Below are 21,908 nucleotides of genomic sequence, written 5' to 3'. Positions count from 1 at the left end.
GATCAAGGTGATGCCCATAGGCTGCCCGAGAAGCCAGCAGCACATGTGAAATGGAGTCACACATCTAGCAATATACTGCTACAAGGAGGTAAGAATTTCACAAACAGAAATCTGCAGGCTAGATTGTGACACCTTGTTTCCTGTGGTGTAAGGTTGTGTTGCATCAGTGTCTTTATCAGAGAAATTGTTAAAATTTAAAGTGAAATTGTGATTATATACATATTTTTTACAAAAGCAGAGATACAGTAGATACGGTACAAACATGATACCATTTTTTTTTTTTTAGATGGCAGGTCGTGCTGGAAGAAGAGGACTGGATCTAGAGGGAAGTGTATACTTCTTCAACATTCCAGTGCCAAAAGTGAAAAAGCTTATGAAGTCCAATGTTCCAGAGCTAAGGGGCCAGTTTCCTCTGAGTATTTCCCTTGTACTAAGACTAATGCTGCTAGCAGCCAATGCGGATGACAAAGAGGATGCTAAAGCTAAAGTAGGTTTTTAACACTGTTTAGGCTTTTATGAAGAAAGGGGAAAAACCTTTATTAGACTAAAAATAAAAGTTCAAATTGGGTAACTTTCCAAGCCCACCCTAAGCAGGTGGTCTGCAATAAAAAAATGACTTGGCCTGCATTCTCTGTCTTCTAGGAAGTAGATGAAAGTATTACATTGTGGGATAAAGCTATCTCAGAATATCTGCATTGATAAAACTGTGGAATTGAGAGGGAGCTGGGCCAGGGGGCTAACATGTTTCATACTTTATTGGCACTTTGCCTTAGTCTGCAAGAGTGCATATCCGCTTCATATGTATTTGTGGAAAGAAAGACCACACACACAGGTGCAAACAGGTAAGAACAATATAAATATGGCTCCAGTCTTACATATTGGTGTAAGCAGAAAACTGTTACAAAGAAAGAAACTACTCCAAAAAAAATCAGTAAATGGTCATCATAAAAAAGATGAACTAAAAACAATATAACTCCACACATGAAACCGTAATAAATACACAAGAAGAAAAAAAAAAAAGTCTGCAATTGAAATATGCATTTTAAAGAGACTGTGTGTGTGATGTCTCAAATAATAAATTATATCAGCAAGACCAGATGAAAATAGGAGGATGCTATTTATAAAAATGGCTAATATTCTAGTCAAAATTCAGTCCTGTTTAGAGATGAAGGATCCAATAAACTTCCTGTTTACAGAGGAGATTTAAAACACCTCCCTTAGGAGAAAAAACCTTTTATATAGCTTGAATTTTTTATAGCAGAAAGATTACCACCATAACAGTCATTAAAATGTGTTGTGACATTTGTAGAATGATTTTGCTCAATGTTATATACAGTATATGGACATGGAGGTGATCTAGTAATAATCTACAGTGGATATAATGTCTACCCACCCCTGTTAAAATGTCAGGTTTCTACAATGTAAAAAAATGAGACAAAGATAAATTATTTTAGAACTTTTTCCACCTTTAATGTGACCTATAAACTATACAACTCAGTTGAACAACAAACTGAAATCTTTTAGGTGGAGGGAAGTAAAAATAAAAAACTAAAATAATATGGTTGCATAAGTGTGCACACATTTAAACGAATACTGTGTTGGAGCACCTTTTGATTTCATTACATCACTTAGTCTTTTTGGGTATGAGTCTATCAGCATGGCACATCTTGACTTTGCAATATTTTCTCACTCTTCTTTGCAAAAAACTCCAAATCTGTCAGATTGCCAGGTCATCTCCTGTGAACAGCCCTCTTCAGATCACCCCTCAGATTTTCAATCAGATTAAGGTCTGGGTTCTGGTTGGGCAATTCCAAAACCTTATTCTTCTTCTGATGAAGCCATTCCTTTGTTAATTTGGATATATGCTTTGGGTCGTTGTCATGCTGAAAGATGAAGTTCCTCTTCATGTTCAGCTTTCTCGCAGAAGCCTGAAGGTTTTGTGCCAATATTGACTGATATTTGGAGCTGTTCATAATTCCCTCTACCTTGATTAAGGCCCCTGTTCCAGCTGAAGAAAAACAGCCTCAAAGCATGATGCTGCCACCACCATGCTTCACTATGGGTATGGTGTTCTTTTGGTGACGTGCAGTGTTGTTTTTATGCAAAACATATCTTTTGGAATTATGGCAAAATGTTCAACCTTTGGTTTCTTCAGACCATAACACATTTTCCCACATGCTTTTGGGAGACTTCAGATGTGTTTTTGCAAGGGCTTGGTTGTATTTTTACGTAAGAAAAGGCTTTCGTCTTGCCACTCCACAGAATACAGGAGATTGTTGTCACATGTACCACACAGCTAGTACTTGCCAGATATTCCTGCAGCTTCTTAAATGTTCCTATAGGCCTCGTGGCAGCCCCCCTGACCAGTTTTTGTCTAGTCTATTCATCAATTTTGGAGGGATGTCCAGTACATGGTAATGTCACTGTTGTGCCATATTTTCTCCACTTGATGATGACCATCTTCACTGTGTTCCATGGTATATATCTAATGCCTTGGAAATTCTTTTATACCCTTCTCCTGACTGATACCTTTTAACAATGAGATCCCTCTGATGCTATGGAAGCTCTCTGCAGATGATGGCTTTTGCTGTATGATGTGACTAAGAAAATGTCAGGAAAGACCTACTAGAACAGCTGAACTTTTATTTGGGGTTAATCAAAAGCATTTTAAATGATGGCAGGTGTGTACTGACTCCTATTTAACATGAGTTTGAATGTGATTGCTTAATTCTGAACACAGCCACACCCCCAGTTGTGCAACCGCATTATTTTAGTTTTTTATTTTTACTCCCCACCCCCCCCAAAAGATTTCAGTTTGTTGTTCAATTGAGTTGTACAGCTTATAGGTCATAATAAAGGTATAAAAGTTCTGAAATGATTTATCATTGTCTCATTTTTTTTACATCCCAGAAACCTGACATTTTAACAGGGGTGTGTAGACTTTTCTGTAGTTGTTCTGCTGACATATTGTAACAGGCAGATACCACGTAATCAGATATATCATAAGTAACGGAACCACCGACCCACACTGTGTTTGTGGGCTTCCGTCAGTATACGGCTACCTCCAGTCTTGAACATAGATAGATATGCGGATCGGGTGAACATATTATTGGGTGGGGCTGGGGAAGACCCAGCTGTCATGGTACACGTGGGTACAAATGACATAGGCAGAGGAAGATGGAGAGTCCTAAACGATTTCAGGGACTTAGGCGCTAAGTTGAGGACTAGGACCTCCAAGGTAGTATTTTCCGAAATACTACCTGTACCTCGAGCCACACCAGAGAGGCAGTGGGAGATTAGGGAAGTTAGCGAGTGGCTGAGGAGCTGGTGTAGTAAGGAGGGTTTCGGGTTCCTGGAGAACTGGGCCGACTTCTCAGTCGGCCACCGGCTCTTTGGTAGGGACGGATTGCACCTAAATGGGGAGGGTGCAGCCGTACTGGGTGAGAGGATGGCCACAAAGTTAGAGGGGCTTTTAAACTAGGTGACAGGGGGAGGGTACAGATGTAGAATTAGCCAGTTGAAAGCAAGTTTCAGAGGGCAGAAATGGGGGCATTAGCGGTAGGGTGTTCGGAGCTCCTAAACCCAGGGTGGGTACGGGGAAAAATCAAGAGAGCAGCCTAAAAACATCAAACGAGGATATATGTAACCGGTCAAAATTAAGAGGTTTGTATGCCAATGCCAGAAGCTTGGCCAACAAGATGGGAGAGCTGGAGCTGCTGATGTTTGAGGAGGACATAGATTTTGTGGGGATAACTGAGACTTGGTTTGACAGCTCTCATGACTGGATGGCGACCATTCAGGGGTATTCCCTTTATCGCAGGGATAGAGAGGGTAAAAAAGGGGGAGGGGTATGTCTGTATATTAAGAACAGTATACAGGTAAATATGAGGGATGATATTAATAATGGAGCTATGGATGAGGCAGAATCCCTATGGGTAGAGCTTCAAAGGGAAGGCACGGTGGGGAAGGTAATATTGGGCGTATGCTATAGGCCCCCCAACCAGAGGGAGGAGGGTGAGGCGGACCTCATGTTACAGATAGGATTGGCAGCAAGGATGGGAAATGTAATTATAATGGGGGACTTTAATTATCCGGATATAGACTGGGCAGAAGGAACCGCGCACTCAGCCAAGGCTAGGCAGTTCCTAAATGTTTTGCAGGACAATTTCATGGGTCAGATGGTGAATGCACCGACAAGAAACAATGCGGTACTTGACCTACTGATTACCAACAATACAGACCTGCTCACGGATATAGAAATACGGGACAACTTAGGGAACAGTGACCATAGGTCAATTGGTTTCAGTATTAATTACAGTAATAGGAAACACAAGGGTAATATAAGGACACTGAATTTCAAAAGAGCCAATTTCCCTAAACTGCGCTCGCTGCTAGAAAATATCAAATGGGATAGAACCCTGGGAACAAAGAACACGGAGGAAAAATGGGAGTGCTTCAAGAGCATACTTAACAAGGGGGTGGGCCAGTGCATTCCACAGGGAAATAAATTTAAAAGAGCAAAACTAAACCCTGGGTGGCTAAACTCCAATATAAAAATGTATATTAGAGCTAAAGAAAAGGCCTTCAAAAAATACAAGACTGAGGGGTCATTGGCAGCATTTAAGCACTACAAAGAGTGTAATAAGAAATGTAAAGATGAAATCAGGGCGGCTAAAATAGAACATATAGCGGAGGAGAGTAAAAAGAACCCCAAGAAGTTCTTTAAGTATATAAACAGTAGGAAAGCGAGGCCAGAGCACATTGGCCCCATAAAAGATGATAAAGGAAAAATGGCCACTGAGGACAGAGAAAAGGCGGAAGTGTTAAATCATTTCTTCTCTTCAGTCTTCACAAAGGAATCGGGGGGCTACATGAACCTTGCTTGTAAGGCCGAACTAAATAATACACCTCAGGAAGTGCCACCATGGCTAACAGAGGATAGACTCAGAGCTAATCTAGAGAAACTTAACATAAATAAATCCCCGGGACCGGATGGCTTGCACCCGAGGGTTCTTAATGAGCTCAGCCAGGTGATTGCCAGACCATTATTCTTGATCTTTAAGGATAGTTTACAGACTGGTATGGTGCCAGCTGATTGGAAAAAAGCCAACGTGGTACCAATATTTAAAAAGGGGCCGAGATATATCCCGGGTAACTATAGGCCGGTCAGCCTAACATCAGTAGTCTGCAAAATTTTGGAGGGGATGTTAAGGGACCACATACAAGACTTTAGTAATGAAAACGGTATTATAAGTAGTAATCAGCACGGATTCATGAAAAATCGTTCGTGCCAAACCAATCTATTAACCTTCTACGATGAAGTGAGCTGCCACCTAGATAAAGGAAAGCCTGTGGATGTGGTGTATCTGGACTTTGCAAAGGCCTTTGACACCGTTCCCCACAAACGCTTACTGTACAAACTAAGGAAGGTAGGTATGGACCATAAGGTGAGTACCTGGATAGAGAACTGGCTCCAGGGGAGAGTACAGAGGGTGGTGATTAATGGGGAGTACTCGGATTGGGCGGGTGTGGAAAGTGGGGTCCCCCAGGGTTCTGTCCTGGGACCAATCCTGTTTAATTTATTCATAAATGATCTGGAGGAGGGGATATCGAGTACAATCTCAGTATTTGCGGATGATACTAAATTAGGCATGCCAATATCTTCTATGCAGGATGTGGAAACCTTGCAAGCGGACCTGAACAAAATAACGGGGTGGGCAACTACATGGCAGATGAGATTTAATGTTGAAAAATGTAAAGTAATGCACTTGGGGGCCAGAAACCAGAAAGCAAGCTACTCACTAGGGGGGGAACCTCTGGGTGAGTCTAGGATGGAAAAGGACTTGGGGGTACTGGTAGACAACAGGCTTGGCAGTGGCATGCAATGCCAAGCCGCCGCAAGCAAAGCCAACAGAATACTGGGATGTATAAAAAAGGGGATTCACTCCAGAAATAAAGAGATTATTCTCCCGCTCTACAAGACTCTGGTCTGGCCACATCTGGAGTATGCTGTCCAGTTCTGGGCACCGGTCCTCAGGAAGGATGTGCTGGAACTGGAGAAAGTCCAGAGAAGGGCAACAAAAATAATTAGGGGAATGGAGGACATCAGCTATGAGGAAAGACTACAAGCACTGAACCTATTCTCTCTGGAGAAGAGACGATTGAGGGGGGATATGATATCAATGTACAAATACTGTACTGGCGACCCGAGCATAAGGAACAAACTATTCAGAGAAAGGAGATACAATAAGACACGTATATGTCAGAAGAGAAGTGATTGGCGCTGCCGAGAAAGTAGGCTAATGGGAGATCTGAGTTGGGCTACTATAATCTAAAAGTGAAGTTCAACATATGTGAATGCACATAGAGTGTGTGTGGGAAAAAACTGGTATAACTAAAACAATGTGAAAAACACAGTGTATGTGTAGTATGTGTCTAAAATTAACACTGTGTGCTAGTATCCTATAGCAAACTCAATCAATAAATAAATAAATATGTTCACTGCCTAAGATGCACTGGAGAATAAGCATAAATGTAAATATAAGGTAATCGTGCTGAACCACCACCAGCTGAATTCGCCTCTTACCCTGGATAGATATAGATTAGCCAAAGTGCACTAAACAAATCCAGTGTACCACTCAGGAGCCAGCAATTTCACACCTGTGAGAGTTGCCTCTTACCACATATGAAGTTGTATCAAGCCTGTAGGGTAAATCAAGTGGCCAAAGACCGACCCCAAATTGAATCCAAGCCTGTGTGTATACGAATAACCAGGGGATCCGACCAGAGGTGTAGGTAACTGGGTCTCAGAAGTTTCAGCAATATAGGATATCACCACCATAAGAAGAAAGAAAGGGCTCCCATAGCGTAAAACCATAAAAGCATTTTATTCCATAAAAGCAAAAAAACTTACAAAGACCAGGAATGGGTGAGCAAATGAAGGTTGCCGCCGGCCGGACGGCTCCGCTCGTCCGCACTCGTGGGTCGCAGTCAGATGACGTCAGTACGCCGTTGCCCTGACGACGTTTCGTCACAGATGATAACGTCATCTGTGACGAAACGTCGTCAGGGCAACGGCGTACTGACGTCATCTGACTGCGACCCACGAGTGCGGACGAGCGGAGCCGTCCGGCCGGCGGCAACCTTCATTTGCTCACCCATTCCTGGTCTTTGTAAGTTTTTTTGCTTTTATGGAATAAAATGCTTTTATGGTTTTACGCTATGGGAGCCCTTTCTTTCTTCTTATGGTGGTGATATCCTATATTGCTGAAACTTCTGAGACCCAGTTACCTACACCTCTGGTCGGATCCCCTGGTTATTCGTATACACACAGGCTTGGATTCAATTTGGGGTCGGTCTTTGGCCACTTGATTTACCCTACAGGCTTGATACAACTTCATATGTGGTAAGAGGCAACTCTCACAGGTGTGAAATTGCTGGCTCCTGAGTGGTACACTGGATTTGTTTAGTGCACTTTGGCTAATCTATATCTATCCAGGGTAAGAGGCGAATTCAGCTGGTGGTGGTTCAGCACGATTACCTTTTTTTCAACGTTTTCTTCACTGTGTCATTATTTTTTCTGTTTGGTAAGAGGCTACTCCAACCGATACACATTAATCACTCAAGGCATCAACCCTTAACCTCTCTGGTAGGGGTTATTCACCCTAAGTTCCCTATATTTTTGCATGATTTATTTATTTCATTTATTGTGGTGGAGGTCATATCACATCACAATTTTCATTTACCCACACCTATGGTGAAAGTCACAATTTGTTTGTTGGGTTTTACGCTATTGCGGTACTTTTTTTTGCTTTTCATGATCCCATGTCCACTGAGTTGATCGATCATAGAAGCTTGGATCTACTGTCAAGGTGACAAGTTTCCACGCAGCGAGACTGCCTTTTCCTTACCTTCATCTGGTAAGCACATACCCTTAAGGGAGTTTGGTCCTGGAATTTATCAATAATATTGTTTTGGACTTTTATGGACTTCACATCTCCATCTAATATATTTAGCGCGACTTATATGTATAATATTTATTAGGGTGTGGTCACACTTGAAGTTGCTGCTGTTCTAATTTATCTGTTCCTTTAGCGCGGTTATTATTCCCTTATTCCACATAAATGTAAATATAAAAAAATAATATAAATACAGTTCTAAAAGCAAAAAAATATAAATAGTGGTGATTTAAAAAGTGTTAGTGTGCAAAAGTGCTAGAAAAATATATAAATATGATACACTAATCAAACTGTATAAAGTGTGTATCGAATTATCATAACCATCTATTCGACTTAAAAAATAATAAAGTGCAAATGCATACTCATAAGCAGTGGAAATAAATAAGTGAATAAACTGTGTGCATCCCACACTGGTGGCAGTATTGAATACCAATCAATAAGTACAGCCGTGCAAAAATATTATAAATTATAAAGGTGAAAACCATATAAACTCCAATAAATAAGTGCAGCCGTGCAAAAAATAGTATAAATTATGAAGGTAATTTATAATTTATACTATTTTTTGCACGGCTGCACTTATTTATTGGAGTTTATATGGTTTTCACCTTTATAATTTATAATATTTTTTGCACGGCTGTACTTATTGATTGGTATTCAATACTGCCACCAGTGTGGGATGCACACAGTTTATTCACTTATTTATTTCCACTGCTTATGAGTATGCATTTGCACTTTATTATTTTTTAAGTCGAATAGATGGTTATGATAATTCGATACACACTTTATACAGTTTGATTAGTGTATCATATTTATATATTTTTCTAGCACTTTTGCACACTAACACTTTTTAAATCACCACTATTTATATTTTTTTGCTTTTAGAACTGTATTTATATTATTTTTTTATATTTACATTTATGCTTATTCTCCAATGCATCTTAGGCAGTGAACATATTTATTTATTTATTGATTGAGTTTGCTATAGGATACTAGCACACAGTGTTAATTTTAGACACATACTACACATACACTGTGTTTTTCACATTGTTTTAGTTATACCAGTTTTTTCCCACACACACTCTATGTGCATTCACATATGTTGAGCTTCACTTTTAGATTATAGTAGCTCAACTCAGATCTCCCATTAGCCTACTTTCTCAGGCAGCACCAATCACTTCTCTTCTGACATATATACTTGATGCTCCCCCTCGGGGGAGCATCTTTTGAAGTGGGCAGCAGCCATTATTGTTTTATCCATATTTATTTTTATACATTTTTTATTCTGTATATCTTATCCTAAGCGCGGATTCCTCTTCTCTTCTTTACAATAAGACACGTGGCCACTCACTAAAACTTGAGGAAAGGCGGTTTAACCTTAAAGTGCGTAAGGGGTTCTTCACTGTAAGAGCGGTAAGGATGTGGAATTCTCTTCCACAAGCAGTCGTATCAGCAGGGAGCATTGATAGTTTCAAAAAACTATTAGATGGACACCTTAAAGACCACAACATACAGGGGTATACAATGTACGGTTAAAAGCAAACACACACACACACATCATAGGTTGAACTGGATGGACTGATGTCTTTTTTCAACCTCACTAACTATGTAACTATGTAACTATATTCCAGCCGCCCCCATACAAAGCTAGCCGACAACTTAGCTTGTATGTTTTTGAAAACAACTAACTCCTTTATTGAACAAGAAACAGACTTTTTATTTACTTGAGAAGTATGTCAGTCATTACATGAGCAATGACCCAAATATTTACCCAAAACATCACGCAATGGTTAGATAACGAGATACAGCTGACTCATGGCTAATCCCATCTAGACAAGGTTATCATTAACATGCTAAATAACTCAGCGCACTTAAACCAGCATGGAAGACCAGACTGCCAAATTACACATACATTATCCTAAGTATAAACACAACACCTTATTATACAGACAATAGCAAGAGACCCCTCTAGCAGTCTGTCCATCTCCTACATTGAAGTACATGGAATACACATCTAAGCATTGCTTTGATTATGTAGGAGTCACAGACTTCATGGCAACAGGCTATATGTCTCACAGTGTAAAGTGGGATTAAATCTTCATATTTCATGAGAGATATTGTTGATAAATATTACTCTCCCATTTGAAGATATCCAAACCATGTTCTCAGTGTCCATGAAGTCCATAATTTCCTTGACCACCCTGTGCCCCCAAAAGACACAGGGTGACTTACATATAAGAGGGGCTTAGGGGGCTGAGACATGGATTTCTCAACCTCTCTAAGGTAAGCTGGGTTCCATGGGCCCCCGACCAAAGTGACTCCCGTCACATCATATACCTAGTGTTGCAATGAATAAATTACGGAATCTGGAAGGGCCTGCAAGTAACAGTGGATTTAAATCCCCCCCCCCCTTAATAAGATGGGGACAGCAAGGGTATTTATTGTCAATGCAGGTGACAAATACCTGCCCAACTGAGTAAGTTCCAGACAATTTTGTTTTTTTTTTTTGTTGGGGGGTATTGTATTGGTGCTGGAGCATAACTGGGGGAGATAAAAACTGTGCTTTTGTGGATGTGGCCAAAGGTGGGCATGGCCAAAATATGGCTGTTTCTTCACAGTCTATCCCCTTTGTATATAAAAAATAGGGCTTTGGAGCACACTAAAGAGATTGTTGGAGTAAAATAAGCTCAAATGTGAACAGCAATGCATCAGGTTCAGCAGTAACCCCCAGCAAGCGCATGATAACCCCTAGTATATTGTATGTCAGAGCCAGCCATAGCCCCAAGCACAGCATAATAATTACCTCCTGGCATGGAACAAAAATAAACACCCAGTCTGGAAAAATGATTAGCCCCAAGCATTGCACAATAATTTACCTCCAGCACAGCACAATGATTAAGCAGCATCATGGCACAAGAATAAGCCCCAGCACTGCACAATAATTACCCTCCAACATTGCACCATACTTAACCCCTTAGCATATCATAACAAGCAACTCCCATTATGGCACAATAATAAACCGCCGACATAGCACAATAATCAAAAACAAAACAAAAAAAAAACAGGAATGTGCATTATTAACTCCCAGAAACCCCATAGCAGTCAGCATGCCCTTTTCATTGTGATACATGCAATTGAGTGTATAGGATAAAGAGGTCAGCACTCTGTAGCATATAGTGTGTGGGGGTCAGGACTGTATACAGGTTTAATTTGTCAGTGTGTCCCCTGTACAATGGTGGTCAATATGGCCCCTGTACAATGGTTGTCAGTGTTCCCCTTGTACAATAGCGTACAGTGTGCCCCTTGCAAAATTGTGATCAGTGTGTCTGCTGTACAGTAGAGGTTAGTGTGTCCCCTGTACAATAATGGACAGTGTGCCTCGTATACTAGCAGTCAGGGTGCCCCTGTACAATGGTGTTCAGGGTGCCCATTGTATACTGGTGGTCAGTGTGCATAGAGCCACCATTATAAATCATGGAATCATGGGGCTCTATACAGTCTACAGGACAGAGCCTTCCTCTCCCACTCAATATAACTGTCTGTACCAGTGTGTGCATTGTGCGGCAGCAGTATGTAGTGTCATTGCAGAGGTGTGGAATCTGTGGGTTGCAACAGGAGCAAAGTGCAGGGCAGTGACCAGCATGCAATGAGCAGTATGTAGTACTAAACAAGTAGGGCCATGCACAGAACATAGTGGCAGTGCAGAGCAGGCCAGGAGCTCTATGTACTTGCAGTGGCAGGACAGTAAGTGAACAGTATGCAGTAGCAGAATAATGTGCAGTATGTAGTGGCAGGGCAGTCAGTAAGCAGTATATATGGACAGGACAGTCAGTGAATAGTAGATAGTGGCGGGACAGTCAGTGAGTGGTACATAGTGGTCAGGCAGTCATTGAGCAGTAAATAATGTCAGGACAGTCAGTGAGCAGTATGTAGAAGTGGGGCAGTCAGTGAGCAGTACGTATTGGTGGGGCAGTCAGTGAGCAGTACATAGTGGTGAGGCAGTTAGTGAAAAGTGTTTAACCACTTAAGCCCCGGTAGATTTTACCCCCTTCCTGACCAGGGCCTATTTTGCGATTCGGCACTGCGTGACTTTAAAGGACAATTGCGCAGTCGTGCGACGCTGTACCTAAACAAATTTGACGTCCTTTTTTTCCCACAAACAGAGCTTTCTTTTGGTGGTATTTGATCACCTGTGCGAGTTTTTGATCATGCGCTATAAACAAAAAAAGAGCATAAATTTTGCAAAAATAGCAATATTTTTCACATTTTTTTTTATGAAATTCCCCCCCAAAAAAATGTAAAAATCAAAAAGTTTTAACATTTTCGGCCAATTTGTTTTATGCTACATATGTTTGGTAAAAAAAATCGCAAAAAGCGTATTTTGATTGGTTTGCGCAAAAGTTATCGTGTTTACAACAAAGGGAAAGATTTTTGTAATTTTTGTTGTTTTTTTTTAACGCGTAATGGCGGCGATCTGCGATTTTTTTTGCAGTACTGCGACATTGCGGCGGACAGATCGGACCCTTGACTGACATTTTTGACACTTTTGGGGTTACCAGTGACATTTCTACAGTAATTAGTGCTATACATATGCACTGTTACTGTAAAATTACCCTAGGGGCGTGATTCTAACTGTGATTGGCTGTGGCTTGAGCTGTAGGAACAGTGATCAACGGTCCTACATAGTAGAACCGTATGATCACTGTTTCTACACAGGGGAGAATGACAGGCGGCTTGTTTACACTAGCCGCCTGCCTTTCTCCCTCTGCAGCGACGATCGCCGAGTGACCGGCGGACATCGGGTCCGCCGGTCATACGCGCAGGGGGGGTCCGTGACCATGCGGGAGCGGGAGCGCGCCCGCGGGGGGTGCGCGCTCGCTCCCTAGACCCTCACAGGCTAGCGACGTAGATCTACGTCACTCTGCCTGTGAGGGGCTGACTGCCGACGTAAATAGTCGTGCGGCAGTCGGCAAGTGGTTAATAGCAGGGCAGTACGTAATGGTGGGGCAGTCAGTGAGCAGTACATAGTGGCAGGGCAGTCGGTGAGCAGTACATAGTGGTGGGGCAGTCAGTGAGCAGTACGTAGTGGCTGGGCAGTCAGTGAGCAGTACACAGTGGCGGGGCAATCAGTAAGCGGCACACAGTGGCGGGCAGTCAGTGGTCAGTGAGCATTATGTAGTGGGACAGTGGGTGTCAACTTTCCCTGTCTAAGGGTGGACAGGAGGTTAGTGCCATTATCCCACACCACCATTCCTGGCTCCAGCTAGCGTGGTGTGAACCACCTCTGGGCCTGCCCCTGCAGACCTAAAAGAATCTCTGCTCCAGTGTGGTTTCTGTCCCCTAGACAGATCAGCTGAAGCACTGTATGACATCTTTTAGCCTGACTCATTGAGCAGCCCCTTGAATGCTTAGAGGGTAGAGGGTACTGGTGGTTCATAGGACAACTCAGCAGAGGAGAGCATGGAGGAGGAGGAGGATGAGGAGGTGGAGCTGGCAAATCTTGCATCATCACCACCAGCTGTATGAAGGAGTGGAGGCAAAACAAGCTGCAGCACTGAGCCCTGTCCTGCATCCTTCCGTGTTGCAAGCAAAGTTGTCCAGTGTGCTGTGAATGAATTATAGCGTCCTTGACCATGCTTGCTGGACCACGTGTCCACAGTAACGTTGGCCACAACATTGCCTTCCATGTGATGGTACAGAGCTGGAATAATCTTACGTGCAAAGAAATAGCGACGAGAACCTGCCATTGTAGTACAGTACAGTCTGCAAAATCACGGAAGGAGGCAGAATCCACCAGACGGAAAGGCAGGAGCTGCAAAGCCAGCAGCTTTGACAAGCTGGAATAGTACAGTACAGTCTGCAAAATCACGGAAGGAGGCAGAATCCACCAGACGGAAAGGCAGGAGCTGCAAAGCCAGCAGCTTTGACAAGCTGGAATTTAGATAGTGGACATGTGGTTGGCAGTGACTATATATTTATTTTTTTCGCTGCAACAACTGGGGAAGAGACATTTGCCTGCTATAGTCTACAGCTGGTGGTGTGCTGCAAGGACCTTTGACACCCTTCACAATACCATCATCCCTGTCAGTGTAGGTTGCTGAGAGGTCATGAGATATAGGTAGACCTGAAAGGTGAGGAGTGAGAAGGAGCAGAATTGTGTCCCTTTCGTGTGGCTTTCAGGTGCTCTTACCAACGGGCTGAGTGGTGGGAGGTTACATGCCTTGTCAAGCATGTGGTACCCAAATGGCTGGTGTTTTTGCCACGCTTGATCTGCTTGAGGCAAAGTTTGCAAATTGCAACAGTGCGATCGGCTGTACATGTGCTGAAAAGGGCCCAGACAGCTGAGCTGTGGGATGTGGGCTAGGACATAACAGCTCCACAAGGTGATGGAATAGGGTAGCTGCTCTCTACTCTTCTATGATGGCTGCCTCATTAGGGTTGTGCCTCACCCTCACTTTCCTCCTCTGCTCTATCTGGCACCCAAGTCGTGTCAGTGATCTCATCATTATCATCACCCCCTCCATCCTCATCACTGGACCCAACTTGGCAATACGCTGCGGCTGGGGGAACATGACTGCCAATTTGTTTACCAGTGTTCTCCCCTCTCTGTAGGCTTATGTTCCCACCTTCCTCAACCTCAGAGCCACCATCAGTATCAAGTAATGCCTGTAAAGGAGCAAGTGGCTGATGCTGTGTTCAATTAACTTAGCTGACTCCATGCATGATGCTGGGGGCTATGGCATGAATAGCTGTGGACAAGGAGGCAGAATAAGCCACTCTAGCAGCTGCTGTAGACTGCGAGTCTAGTCTCTGCTTGGGTGACAGAGGATGAGGATGGTTTAGTAAGCCAGTCCACCACCTCCTCTGCATGCTGTGACTGGATAGCATGGGCAACATCACTAAACAGAGGAAATGGTGCCAGTTCACGTCCACCTTTGCCTGTGGACACAGACACTGCTGGCTCCCTCACAGTGCCATGGGAACGTCTGTCTCTCCTTGTTGGCCTCCCAGACCTGATGGGGGTGCTTATTACCGAAATGTAATAGAGAAGGGGAATTGTGTACTTGGATGCACGTTAATCAATGGAAAGGTGTGTTTGGTGCACTTTAAAAAGGAACTGCAGTCTGCTTACATAATTTGTAATAAAAACATATTTGGCGTTCTGAAGCTTCCCTCCAACCACTTTTGCATATTATTTTATATACTGTATACTGTGTTTCTAAACTTGCCAAATATGCTGCAGAAATCTCCCTGCACTCTGGCTGCAGCCATTTTAACTGTGGGCAGCTGAAGCCGCTGCCTCTTCACTTCCTGGATTTACACAGGCACACAGAGGCACACAGACACACAGAGGCACACAGACACACACACATATACATACTCTGCTCAAAAAATTAAAGGAACACTTTGAAAACACATCAGATCTCAATGGGGAAAAATATCATGCTGGATATCTATACTGATATGGACTGGGTAATGTGTTAGGAACTAAATGATGCCACATCTTTTGATGGAAATTAAAATTATTATTTTTTTTGTTACATGATGGGAGGGAATTTGCTTGGTTGGTATAGAGGGTGTGAACTATTGCACCCATTTTGGATGCCCGACTCTGGGTTGTGGTTTCCCCCAGGGGGCTCAGTTGACAGAGTTGGAGCATGACGTAGCTGCCCTCGATGTGGCCCTGCGTGGGGCAAATTGCCTTTTTTGGGGAGTGGGGTGACATGCATCAACGAACCCAGCGGATCCACAGTATTCTGTACCTTCTGTGCTGACATCTGTGTTCCTGCTCCTGCACTGTTGGGCTCTCGGGGGAGTGCATAATCCAGAATCTTTCTCCCTAGCTGTTTTTGTTTAAATAATAAATAGATGACACATGAAGGGGAGCTTTACAACGTGATGGTGTTGGTGTGATGAAGATGGATTTTCAACTAGCTGGACAGAATAGAATGTTAGATATGGTGAAGAAATATATTAAGGTATTCTGGGTGTCCCTTAACTCGGACTCCCGGTACACTGAGCTAGAACTGATGGATCCTTTCCTTTACGCACTGTTCACTGTTATGTTTGACTGTGTTTTTGAAGTACTTTGTCTCACACAGGTTACTTAGTACCTGTTGGCGATCCACTGTCCGCTTATAGTGGCCCCACCCCTTGGCTGTGTGTAATCACCTCTCCTCTATAGGCCTGCACTTGTTTTGTTTTTTTCTTCTTTTCCCTTCCTTCCTTACCAGAGTGCCATAGTGGCTTTCCACTAGCTACCCTCCCCTGGGCAGCTGTTTTAGTTGTATCCCACCTGAAATAATTTTCGACCCCCCCTGCTTTTCTTATTCTCCCCTCCTTCCCTCACTGCTCCCAATTGTTTCTCTTTTCCTCTCCTTTACCTCAACCTCTAGACCTCTCTTTCTCCCGTCTCTCTCTAATCTTTCCCTTTTATTCCCTTCTATTTCCTCTCCCCCCCTCCTTTTTTTTTCTTTTCCTCTCACTCTTCCCTTCCTTTCCCAGTGTTAGGAGCAGGATAGATTCACTATGTTTGGTATCACTTAATGCCAGCTGACTCAATACACCTGAGAAAAGATGTATGCTACTACATGATCTTAAATGACTGGGAGCTGATGTAGCCTTTATCCAGGAGACACATTTTAGAGATGACAGCCTTCCCCTCCTTAGAAACCGGTATTACCCTTTGACCTACCATGCCGCTAATACCTTGGTTAAATCAAAGGGGGTCTCTATCTTGATTTCCGCTTAGGTTCCCTGGAAGGTTTCAGGTACTCTCGTAGATGCTGGGGGATGTTTTTCTATTTCTTAAAGGAATGGTTGGCAGCATCAAGGTTACTTTGGCCACTATTTATGCCCCTAATGTACAGCAGGACCTCTTCCTTAGAAACACTCTTGACAAGCTCCTGGATTTTAGGGCCAGTTGATCTTAGGGGACGACCTTAATGTTCCTCTAATACCTAGCATAGACACCTCTTTGGGTTCTTCTTTGATCCTCCTGGGACCACAAAAATGCATCTCTAATTCCCTTCATAGAGTGCAGCTGGTAGATGTATGGAGGCTTTTCCACTCAGGGGAGAGAGACTACACCTTCTATTCTGCCCCACATAAAATATAGTCCTGCATAGATTACTTTTTTCTCCCACATAATCAGTTGCACTCGGTGGTTGATTCATCTATTGGCTCGATTACCTGGTCAGACCATGCACCGATTGTCCTAAGATATAACATTTCAGATTCTCAACATTCCAACACCACGACCTGGAAGTTGAATGAGAGTCTCCTTCAGGACCCTGACATTCTTGCAGATGTTTTGCGGGAGATAACTTGGTATTTCCAGACAAATGATACATCTGACTGTGATGCCATACAATAACACAAGCTTCTAAATCTCTCGCACTGGGACCATTCTTGGTTAATATGCTAAATGACCTAGGAGACTCTGCATCCTTTCACTCGGAGTCTTTAAAAGCTGCCATTTCGGTTATCCCCAAAGAGGGGAAGAACCTCATGCAATACGGTAGTTATAGGCCGATTTCCCTACTAAATGCTGATTTGAGGTTTTTTTACTAAGATTCTTGCTTCCCGTCTTCAACGACATCTACCCTCTGGTACATTTGAACCAAGTGGGATTCATCCTGACATGAGAAGCAAGAGATAATACCATTAAAGTCCTTAACTTAATACACGTAGTCTGCAAGTCCCGCACTACGTGTGTGTTCTTGGGAACAGACACAGAGAAAGCGTTTGACAGGGTTAATTGGTGATTCTTTTTTTCAGTCCTAAAACATATCGGCTTGGGAGATAATATGCTTAGTTGAATTTCGAGCATTTACTCTTCGCCAACAGCACAGGTTATGGTGAATAGTGTTCTACCATTCCCCTTCGCGGTTACCAATGGGACTAGTTGCCTCTCCTCTTTGCTCGTTCTTTAGAGCGCTTCCTATGCACTGTACGACTAAACCCAGAAATTCAGGGGCTTTGTGTTGGCAAGTTACACCACAAGATTTCAGCGTACGTTGACGATATACTCTTCTCTCTGACCAACCCATTGATCTCTCTTCCAAATCTGCTCAAAGAACTCAAAATATACAGATCCTTAAAATTAACCTCTCTAAATCTGAAGCTATGGGTTTGAATATTCCTTCTCCCTTGCTTAAGTCATTACAGCTTCACTTTGAAATTAAATGGACAAACCGAGCACTGAAGTACCTCGGGACCTATATCCCTGCTGACCTCTCCCAAACTTTTGAGCTTAACTCCCCCCCCCCCCCCATTACATCAGGTGCAGGCTCTTCTAGATAAGTGAAATCCAGGACTATTTTCCTGGTTTGGAAGATGTAACATTATCAAGATGAGCATCCTTCCCAAGTTCCTGTATCTCTTCCAGGCTCTACCTATAGTTAGTCCTAGGAGATATTTTGTGCAGACTCGGGCCCTTTTCATCCACTTTATTTGGGCTCGTAAATGCCCCAGAATAAGTAGATCTCTGCTATCTCTCCCAAAACAATATGGAGGCCTTGCATTTCCTGATCTTTACAAATATTACCAGGCTACACATCTAGGATGTCTCATCGACTGGTGCCGACATGTGGGGGGTTAAACTCTGGCCTGGCTTAGAACAGGACCGGAGTCGAGTCTTGCTACGAGGGGCTCCCTGGTGTTTTGAGGACCTTACTCAACCTCTTAAAAAACAACCTCTAATAGGGACAACGGCCTGCATCTGCTTCCAACTTATCTCAACAGGTAGATGGTCTTCCACGAAGTCTCCATTGTCGCCAATTTTGGGTAATCCCAGATTTGCTCCAAGTCTCCGTACAGAGTCTTTTAACTCAATGATTTAATCTGGGTGCTAGCAAGCCTCTCATTTCATGACAGCTGGGTCCTCGCCGTCCTTACAGATCCTGATGGACTGGAATGGCCCTTTCGGACCTGGATTTCTGGAGAACCTCACCAATTAAATCACTTCCTACAGACCCTTTCAGCGCCTGACAAGTTCTGCCGCAGTTTGACCACACTCAAAGAGTACTGCACTCAGGGTGGCATGTTACCACATTCTCTTTTGGCAATTTATAACCTCCTCGTCACCCCCCATGATGACTTTTTGCCTCCATTTCTGGCAAAATGTGAATCAGATCTAGGTAGAACATTTCAAAGACACAATGTTCCAATATTATTTACTTCGCCTTGAAGTCCTCACTATGTACGAGGGTACAAAAGACCAACTTAAAGATTCTTACCAGGTGATATCGCACACCTGCTCTCCTGCACAAATACTTCCAGTCTACCGCCGCTTTGTGCTGGCGGTGCCGAGAGGAACATGAGATGCTACTACATGTCTTTTGGTCCTGTCCCAGGTTGGGAAATATCTGGTAAGAGGTCCGTTCGATTATTCAAAAATTTACTGATTACAAAATCCCATGAGACCCAGCGTGCTTCCTACTGCACGCCTCCACGATACCCGCCATTGTATACAAGAAATCTATACTCCGACACCTCCTGAATGCGGCCAAGTCTTGCATTCCTACCACCTGGAAACAATCCAAGCCCTCAACAATTGGCATGTGGATGGGGAAGGTGGAGGAACTTAACAAGATGGAAGACCTGATTATGACCGCTCGGCAGAACCCGAGAAGCCTATGTGCATACCTGGACATTGTGGTACATGTTTGTTCTTTCAGAGGAGGGGAGGGCTCTCGTTGGTAACTCCTGGGTATTGATGGATTCCCTACAACTTGGTATGAGTTGGCTGCCTTGGTACCTACCTTTAAGCTCTGATCCTCCTGCTTCAATACCCTCCCTACCCACCCCCCACCCTTTTTTTCTCTCTCTTTTCTTTCTTCTTCCCTCATGTCTCTTTTTCTGGTCTTATTCTTCTTCTAAGTGGATTCAGGTACATGTTCTATTTTGCAACACTGCATTTTATTATCTTTAACTACCCATCTAGAGACCCCCTATTAGGGCTGCGCATCTTCACTTACCTCACGATTCCATGCGATTACGATTATTAGGGTCGCGATTCGATACGATTCGATTCCGCGATGCATCACGATGCATCACGATTACTGCCCAATGCCCATGCCCAGCCCACTGCCCAATGGTTTTCAAAACTTTATAAAAAACAAACAAACAATCAAGCAGTCACAAATAAAAGAATCCTTTTTATTTTCATTTGCTTCAAAGGACACTTTCCTTGACCCTGTCATGGCCTGCAAGCCCTGCATACTTTAGTGCACTTGCACTGCAAACATATAGGAAGGTCTGAAAATGCAAACAGCATAGCAGAGACAGACAACAACACTAGTATTTTACTAGAAGTAACAGTAAAATTAGTAAAAAACTGTAGTAGTGCAGTTTACTGCTTCATAAAAGAAAATATTAATGTAAGCCAGGTCTACCACCATTTAAAGTACAACTAAAGGCAAAACTTTTTTGATTTTGGATAAAGTTTTGCCTATAGTTGTACTTTAAAGGCAAGCCAAGATAGAAGAAGCCACCCAGCCAAGCTAATATTCTTGTGAAAATGGTCATCATAAATTCCCACAAAACATTATATATAAATCCTTTTATGTGAATATGCATTGCAATAAATTCCAGGTGTATCATAACCTGTCCTCTACAAAACAGAGCACTTCCTGACTAGTAGCAAACATCAAGGGTGAACCTGGCAATAGTGCACTGCTGCATAACTTCCATGTTCACCATGATGTTTGTTTCCCTCTGCAACTGCCAGTCAACTCAAGTGAGAGTTGGATTGGCTGCTAGAGGGGAGTTACAAATATAAGCTTTAAGCTTATCAATTCACTTATGTCACTTTTATGTCACTTACTTTACAGAAAACGTTACCTTTCCTGCAGACAGTCTCTGTCTCTACCACGATTAAACCCAACTGAAGCCAAGCCAAAGCCACCATTAGAGGAAGGAAAACCCTTGACAGAGTAAATCATCAACTGAAGCTTAAACCTTGAGTAAATCTTCATGGGATCACAAAAAAACACACAACACGATTGTCTGTATCAGAATCATGAGAACTGAAGAAAGGTTTGGCATTGGCACACTGGTACAACTCAAGGCATACAGGTTAGGTCAGGTTTGTGTGTATTTGTGATCCAGTAAAGATTTAATCAAGGTTTTACGCTTCAATGTATGATTGATTTAATCTTTCAAGGATGTCCTTTCCTGCACCGTGGCTGCCTGGCTTGCCTTCAGTTGTCTAGATACACTTTTACCTTTAGTATTTGTTTGGTTGAGGGAACCCCCTACACTTGCTATTGCTACAGAGTACAACAGACCAGCAGACAGACATACGTTGCAATAAATTCCAGGTGTGTGCCATAACCTGTCCTCTACAAAACAGAGCACTTCCTGACTAGTAGCAAATATCAAAGGTGAACCTGGCAATAGTGCACTGCTGCATAACTTCCATGTTCACCGTGATGTTTGTTTCCCCCTGCAACTGCCAGTGAACTCAAGTGAAGTGAGTTGATGGCTGCTAGAGGGGAGTTATACAAATATAAGCTTAAGCTTAAATAATTATCAATTCACTTATGTGAATGGACCATTTTTGAAAACAAGCCATTCTCCATCTCTCCAGTGCCAGAAAAGCTGTAAAAAATATAAAATGTTCCAGGTTCACTGCGATTGTGTTTGCCCCTGCCATTGCCAGTCAACTAAACACAGTGTATGTGTGTCGTGACTCGTGACAACTCAAAAGCTTATACGCAGCCTCAGCATCAACTCAACACACAGTGTGTGTGTGTGTGTAGAGTTAATGCTAGAGCTGCGTTATAAGCTCTTGAGTTGTCACGACAGTCAGTCAGTCACGTTACAGAAAGAAAACTTTACCTGCACTGCACTGAGCAGCACTCTACCATGTCGATTACATCTGTAACTGAAGCCAAGCTAGCCAACAAGCCACCATTAGAGGAAGGAAAATCCTTGAGAGAATAAATT

General features: G+C 43.0%; 1 protein-coding gene across 1 annotated transcript in view; it reads left to right on the top strand.

Annotated features, from left to right (window-relative positions):
• The window catches only part of LOC309545028 (putative ATP-dependent RNA helicase DDX60), a 496,323-nt gene that overhangs the window by 383,638 nt on the left and 90,777 nt on the right, over positions 1 to 21,908 (top strand). Inside the window, exon 31 of the mRNA XM_082244135.1 lies at positions 287 to 487. Within this exon, the coding sequence (XP_082100261.1) occupies positions 287 to 487 (201 nt within the window). The remainder of the gene's footprint in view (positions 1 to 286; positions 488 to 21,908) is intronic.

Source organism: Pelophylax lessonae (genome assembly GCF_965119305.1).
Source record: "Pelophylax lessonae genome assembly, chromosome: 1".
Classification (NCBI taxonomy): Eukaryota; Metazoa; Chordata; class Amphibia; order Anura; family Ranidae; genus Pelophylax; species Pelophylax lessonae.
This window is presented reverse-complemented; position numbering and strand designations above follow the sequence as displayed.